Source organism: Acinonyx jubatus, chromosome E2 (assembly GCF_027475565.1).
Source record: "Acinonyx jubatus isolate Ajub_Pintada_27869175 chromosome E2, VMU_Ajub_asm_v1.0, whole genome shotgun sequence".
NCBI lineage: Eukaryota > Metazoa > Chordata > Mammalia > Carnivora > Felidae > Acinonyx > Acinonyx jubatus.
The window spans coordinates 49,898,946-49,905,861 of NC_069396.1; the positions used below are offsets into that span (position 1 = coordinate 49,898,946).

General features: G+C 62.7%; 1 protein-coding gene across 7 annotated transcripts in view; it reads left to right on the forward strand.

Annotated features, from left to right (window-relative positions):
- Nucleotides 1-6,901, forward strand: part of KLC3 (kinesin light chain 3) — a 19,310-nt gene extending 12,409 nt beyond the window's left edge. For 3 of the 7 annotated variants that reach the window (XM_053211172.1, XM_027037796.2, XM_053211170.1), the window contains exons 2-12: nucleotides 2,142-2,407; nucleotides 2,897-3,127; nucleotides 3,436-3,505; nucleotides 3,882-4,101; nucleotides 4,448-4,535; nucleotides 4,609-4,710; nucleotides 5,135-5,308; nucleotides 5,830-5,920; nucleotides 5,996-6,036; nucleotides 6,120-6,226; nucleotides 6,416-6,901. In XM_053211172.1, coding sequence (XP_053067147.1) covers nucleotides 2,150-2,407; nucleotides 2,897-3,127; nucleotides 3,436-3,505; nucleotides 3,882-4,101; nucleotides 4,448-4,535; nucleotides 4,609-4,710; nucleotides 5,135-5,308; nucleotides 5,830-5,920; nucleotides 5,996-6,036; nucleotides 6,120-6,226; nucleotides 6,416-6,557 — 1,524 coding nt within the window. In that variant the 5' untranslated portion in view covers nucleotides 2,142-2,149 and the 3' untranslated portion in view covers nucleotides 6,558-6,901. Of the gene's footprint in view, nucleotides 1-1,021; nucleotides 1,830-1,855; nucleotides 1,881-2,141; nucleotides 2,408-2,896; nucleotides 3,128-3,435; nucleotides 3,506-3,881; nucleotides 4,102-4,447; nucleotides 4,536-4,608; nucleotides 4,711-5,134; nucleotides 5,309-5,829; nucleotides 5,921-5,995; nucleotides 6,037-6,119; nucleotides 6,227-6,415 lie in introns of those variants that run through there. The other 4 variants (XM_053211173.1, XM_053211171.1, XM_053211168.1 and 1 more) reach the window with 4 other exon arrangements.
- Nucleotides 6,902-6,916: the final 15 nt, after the last annotated feature.

The following is a 6,916-nucleotide window of genomic DNA, read 5'->3' on the forward strand; positions in this document are numbered from 1 at the left end:
TGTATAAAATCCATGATTCCGCGACCCCCTGACTGTGTGTCTAAGTGCACAGGTTTGGGAGCACTTACGTAAGTGCCCAAACCGCGGGGCTGCTTCCGACGGACCGACCGGACGCTTAAGTGACGTGTGCGTGAGAGGGTGTGTGTCCAAGCCGCGGAACCGCCTCTGCGGGTCTCCGCCGCTGTCTGTGCCCACAGTGGGCGCCTGCTTGTGACGGCACAACGGAGTCTGAGTTCAGGGGTCGTTTGCACGTCCACGCTTGAAGCTCTGTGTGTCCGTGTGTGTGCTGTGTGGGTGTGTGAATCCCTGGCTGGCCCGGCAGGGGGTGGGGGGTGCTGGAGGAAGGAGGAAGGTGCACAGTGAATCCGGATTTTGTGTGTGCGCGCGCGCACGCGCACTCGTACCCCTGGGGGAGACGATGGGCATATAATGGAGAGTTAGCTCCTTGCAGGACCATATGAGCGTGGGAGAGAGATGTCATGGGTAAAAGTGCACGAGAGGAGGCTGAATGTGATTTGATGGTATTTTCACTAGTGAGGGGGCACAGAGTTTCTGTGTGTGTTGCCTTTTATTTCGTTTTATTATTAATCTTTGTTTATTTTTGAGAGAGAGAACACAAGCAGAGGAGGAGTAGAGAGGGAGACACAGAATCCGAAACAGGCTCCAGGCTCTGAGCTGTCAGCACAGAGCCCAACGCGGGGCTCGAACTCACGGACTGCGAGGTCATGACCTGAGCCAAAGTTGGGCGTTTAACCAACTGAGCCACGCAGGCGCCCCTGTTGGTTTTTACTTCTGAGAGGAAAATATACTTTTGTGCTGGGTTGGAGTTCCACGAGGAAAGCGTACATGTGTTATTTCTGAAAGAGTGTATGTGTGTGTGCCCGAGTTAGTATGTTGTATTAGGTTTTGTTTTTTGTTTTTTTTTTTAATGTATTTATTTTGAGAGAGCGTGACCAGGTCGGGGCAGATAGAAACCCCAGCAGGTTCCCCACCGTCAGTGTGGGGCTCGAACTCACGAACCATGAGATCACGGCCTGAGCCGAAGTCCGACGCTCAACCGACTGAACCACCCAGGCACCCCACGTTATGTTTTTAAGAAGGGAGTGTGTGTGTGCGTGTGTGTTTCTGAGAAACTAGGTACGTGTTGTGCTGTATTTGAAAAAAGAGCGTGTATTCTGTTTCCGAGAGGAGAATGTGTGTGCCGCCCTGTGTAATTAAGAAGGGAGGTTGTGCGTGTCTTGGGGTCTATTTCTGGGACGGGAGTGCGTTTGTGCGCTTGTGTGTGTGTATGAGGGCTCCAGAGGCCCCACCAGCTGTGTCACTGACTTTGTCACCCACATACAACCACATGAAGCGCCACACGTGAGACCCCCACGTGTCACCCTGTAGGCCTCGGACTCTGAGCTGTCACATGGCCAATGTGACATCCGTGGGCCGTGCCTGCCACACGTGTGTCCCAACATGCCTTGGGCTGGCGGAGCCTGTCTGCCGTGGAGGCCAGAGCCCCTGTTCCCTTGGGATCTGTCGGCATCTCAGGCCCCGGGAGCTGACACATGGGCCCCCCCTTTCCTGACCCCCCAATTCCAGAGGGCTCCTCTGCTTCTGGTGCCCCAGCCCCTTGGCCCTCTCCTCCGGGCCCCACCCCACCCCCAGTGGTCTGACTGGTTCCCAACAAAAACACCCTAAGAATGAGCTCACGGAGAGGCTGCTGCCTCCGCACGCCCCGCCCCACACGCCCAGCCTAGGAGGGTGCCTCCAGTCCCAGGTCACAGAGCCCGGAGTGCTGGGCCAGGGTCCCTGGGGCCCTTGGGGTGGAGGGGGCTGGCCAGGTGAGCTCAGGGCAGGGGAGAGGCCACAAGACCACCGTTTGCCCTCTTTTGGTTAGTTGCACACGGGGTTTGGAGTTGCCCTCAGGGCAGGGCCCTGGGCTGAGGACAGGCAAAGCTAGACTAGAACGTTTCCAGTTGCTGGAATGGGTGTGGGACAGGGAGCCGGCTGGCGTGGGGAGGGCACGGAGGCAGAGGGCTGGCTGGCTGGGGAGAGAGTCGGGAAGGGTCCTGCTGGCTGGAATGACGCCGCGGCTGACGGGCTGGCTTGCCTGGCTCCGGCAATGCCGATCCGCCAATCCCTGCCGCCCCCAGGAGCGGCGATGTCCGTGCAGGTGGCGGCCCCCGGAAACGCGGCCCTGGGCCCGGAGCGCCTGAGCCCCGAGGAGCTGGTGCGCCAGACACGGCAGGTGGTCCAGGGGCTGGAGGCCCTGCGGGCGGAGCACCGTGGCCTGGCCAGGCACCTGGCGGAGGCCCTGGCAGGGCAGGGCCTGGTGGCGGGCTTGGAGCTACTGGAAGAAAAGCAGCAGGTGGTGAGCCACGCGCTGGAGGCCATCGAGCTGGGACTGGGTGAGGCCCAGGTATGAGGGGACCGGCGGTCCCGCTGTGGTGCGGGGGAGGCTCGGAGCTGGGAGGAGGCCCAGGGATGAAGGGGGCAGGTGTGTGGGGTGGGGGAGGGAAGCCTGGAGCAGGGAAGGCCTAGGCTGGGTTAGGCTTAGGGGTCCCTGGGCAGCATTACCGGGTCCTTGTGTGGGACAGGGGCCCCTGAACCAGATCGTGTCCGTCTATAGAACTTGTCCTAGGGAGACTTTGGGGGTTACCTGGGCAGAATGTGAAGTGTCCCTACGCATGATTTGTGTGCCTAGGTAAAATCAGAAGGGTCCCTGGGCAGGATGTGGGTACGCCCCTGGGAGCCTCTGCGTATCCTTGGGGGTCACACGGAAGGGCCTCTGTAGAATCCGGGGGATCCTGGGTGGAATGGGGGTGCGCTGGCGCGATCGGAGGCCCCGGGGTGGACCAGGGGCTGTCGGGCAGGGTGGGGACCGGCCCTGCTCCCCAACCCCCTACAGGTGCTGCTGGCCCTGTCCGCGCACGTGGGCTCCCTGGAGGCAGAGAAGCAGCGGCTGCGAGCGCAGGCCCGGCGGCTGGCCCAGGAGAACTCGTGGCTGCGGGAGGAGCTGGAGGAGACGCAGCGACGGCTGAGGGCCAGCGAGGAGGCTGTGGCCCAGCTGGAGGAGGAGAAGAGCCACCTCGAGTTCCTAGGGCAGCTGAGGCAGTATGACCCGCCCGCGGAGAACCAGGTGCTGCAGGGCCAGCGGGGACCAGGGCCACAATGCGCTGCCCCCCCCCCCCCCACTGGCCCTCCTTAGGTACCCCACAGACCTGCACTCTCCACGGAGCCCCCAGCGCCGTAGACCCTTCGAAGAACCCCCTTGAATTCCCACAGAACCCCCCAGCTTCCACACCCCTCTCCAGATCCTCCCCGAGCCCTCCGGAAACTTCCCGAGGCTCCTGAATGCTACCTCCCTCAAACCCTGAGATCCAGGACCCCGGTCTCTAAAACAGACTTCCCAGCCCTCATGACTCCCCGCTTTCCTGTCTTCTGCAGCGGCCTGAATCCCCGCCTCGCCGGGACAGCCTGGCCTCCCTGTTCCCCAGTGAGGAGGAAGAGAGGAAAGGTGGGTGTGGGGGAGCACGCGATGGTGGGGCACTCAGCCTCGGAGGATGAGGGGCCGTGAGCCCCCAGGGTCTCTGGGCAGGGATGTGGGCATCGGGGCCGGGTATCGGGAATAAGTGGCTGGGCCAGGGCGAGTGGCAGCTGGCAGGGGAGGCCGGTAGCCGTGAAGCCAGCCCTCCACCCTTGCCTCCCCCCCACCCCGGGTAGACCCCATGTTCACACCCCTTGGACCAGTTAGACGCCTGCGATCCCGATCTCAGATGTCAGCCCAGCGGCCAGTGGGGCTGCGAGGCAGCTATAGTTCTGGGGGTGCATGTGTTCCCTTTCGTGGGGTGGGAGGGGTAGACTTGCAGTGACTCGACGCCCCCCACCTGCAGGTCCGGAGGCAGTGGGGGCCGCAGCCGCTCAGCAGGGGGGCTATGAGATCCCCGCCCGCCTTCGGACCCTGCACAACCTCGTGATCCAGTACGCAGGGCAGGGCCGCTACGAGGTCGCCGTGCCACTGTGCCGCCAGGCCTTAGAGGACCTCGAGCGGAGCTCAGGCCACTGCCACCCTGACGTGGCCACCATGCTCAACATCCTGGCGCTGGTGTACCGGTGAGGGCCGCCGTCGGCCGTGGACCTGTTGCTGGGGGCAGGGGAGCCAGCATGGGGCACCTGGACTGGTGGGTGGGGGTGTCGAGAGGGATCTGGGGAAACCACTGTAACCCAGGCAAAGAGGAATCCGAGAATGTGGGTAACCGCCCCCAACAGACAGGGAAGAGACGTTGGGGTGGTTGGAGGGTTGGAGGCAATCTGGGGGTAAAGGGACCCTGTGCTAGACTTGGGAGGTGCGGAGACCCAGAAGGGACCGCGGAAGGGTGGTGCCATCCTGCTTGGTTCAGCCAAGTACTACCCAGCACAGCTGACCCCCCCCCCCCCCCATCCCTGGGCCACCCCACAGGGACCAGAACAAGTACAAAGAGGCCACAGACCTTCTCCACGATGCCCTGCAGATTCGGGAGCAGACGCTGGGCCCCGAGCACCCCGCGGTGAGGAGGGGACGAGGAGTGAGGGCTGCAGGGCCGTGCCTCCCACCCCTGACCTGCCTCCCCCACTCCACAGGTGGCCGCCACCCTCAACAACCTGGCTGTGCTCTATGGGAAGCGCGGGCGTTACCGGGAGGCCGAGCCGCTGTGCCAGCGTGCCCTGGAGATCCGCGAGAAGGTATCGCCACCACCCCCTGCCCAGCACAGTCCCCTGCCCCTTCCCACTCGATCCTGATGCGCTCAAATCAGTGGCTCTTGCGTTGCAACCCTGATCCCATGATGTCCTTGCTGTCTGATATCATGAGTACCCAGTCTGAGCCTGAATTACCCCATCGCATGACTCCCTCCCTACCCTTGGCCTTCGGTGAGCTCCACCTGATCTTGACTCCTGACTCTGATCCTCCTTAGAAATCCCCTCATGTGCCCTCCAACCCAGTCCTGACCTTCCAACCCCATTGGGCCCCGCCCCCCATGACTTTGTGACCTGATAAATGGCATTTGTGTGGCTTCTACCCTCCTGCAATTCTCCCCATGGATCTTATAAACCTTAACTCCTGGCCCCCATCACGGCTGCTGGCATCACGCGGCCCACCAACCCCTAGGTCCTGGGCACCGACCACCCGGACGTGGCCAAGCAGCTCAACAACCTGGCCCTGCTCTGCCAGAACCAGGGCAAGTTCGAGGAGGTGGAACAGCACTATGCCCGAGCCCTGAGCATTTATGAGGCCCTGGGGGGGCCCCACGACCCGAACGTGGCCAAGACCAAGAACAACCTGGTGAGGGCATTGCGGGGCACAGGGACAACCTGGGGCGGACGGCCAGCGTCCCTCGGGAGGGAACCCCATTGGCTCAAGGGTGGGACAGGCTGGAGGCCAGTATCCTCCCTCCTCTGCTGAGCCCCTGGAGGAGGGGTCCTCTCCGACCTGGCCTCAGCTCGAGATCGCTCAGCACAGGACATGGAAACATCAGGAAACCACGCGCGTCGCTGGGGCCAAGATGTCAGTGTCCTATTTATTGAGCTCTAGCCACCCCCCCCCCCCTTTTTTAGTACCTTCCCGGTACTCTCCACTTCTTAAAGGGCCCTAGGAGGGAGGTGCCGTTACCGTCCCATTTTGCAAACGAGGAAATTGAGGCACAAAGAGGTGGTGTCACTAGCCCAAGGCAGAGCAGGAACCAGTCACCTGCCCTTGGTCACTAGGTGGGAGGTTGGGGGCGGACGCGTCTGCCTCCTCCTGTAACACCGGGCCCAGGGAGGTAGATCGGAGCCAAGATCACCCAGGCCCTCCCCTCCCCGCAGGCCTCAGCCTACCTGAAACAGAACAAGTACCAGCAGGCAGAAGAGCTGTACAAAGAGATCCTCAGCCGGGAAGACCTGCCTGCCCCTCTGGGTGAGCCCCCTCCCGTGCCCCCCCCCCAGGTGACTTCTTAGTGTCCCCACTGCACTGTCCCCCATCTGTTTTTAGGAGCCCCCCCCACAGGCACGGCTGGGGACACAGAACAGCAGGTGAGCATGGGTTTCGCTTCCGCCACAGGGGTGGGGCCTGGCTGAGAAGCGGGGACTGACCCCTTCCCCGGTGTCCTCCCCAGCCCCTGCGTCGGAGCAGCTCCTTCTCCAAGTTCCGCGAGTCCCTCCGGCGTGGAAGCGAGAAGTTGGTCTCCCGTCTCCGAGGCGAGGGGGTGGCTGGGGCAGCAGGGTGAGTGGTCCACTGGGTCAGCACAGAGCCCGACGGCTGCAGCCTCTGCAACCCACCCCACCCCCTGTCCTGCTCAAGAACCGTCTATGGTTCCCATCTGCTCTGGGACATGAACAGTCAGATCAGGTGCTGGGACAGTCTTCCCCAGAGCAGGAGCCAGACCCTCCGGGACTCCCCCTCTTCTTACAGAATGAAGAGAGCCATGTCGCTCAATATGCTGAACGTGGATGGTCCAAAGGCTGCAGGGACCCAGGTGAGGGGGCACTCGGGTCAAGGATGGAGTAGGGGGCCACGCTGGGCCCAGAGGCAAGGCTGGGTCCGGTCAGGCTAGAGTGGGGACAGAGACAGGGATGGACCAGCTAGTGAGCACGCTGGGGGGCGGCCCTCACGGCGACTGGAGCCTGGCCTCGTCCTGCCCCTGTGCCTGTCCTCAGTTCGCCAACCAGCACCTGAGCGAGGCTGCTCGGACCCTCAGCGCCAGCACCCAGGACCTGGGCCCCCGCTGAAGTTGACAGGACCACACGGCTCCAGCTTCTCAGGAAGAGTGGGGAAGGGGTGGAGGTTGGCCTTTCAGCTCCCGGATGATCTCTCCCCTGGGGGGGCCCCGGGGTATCGGGCTTCACTGTGCCCCACTCCCCTCCTGCGATTAAAGGCTGTAGATTCGGAAGCCAGGAACATCTGCCTGCGGCT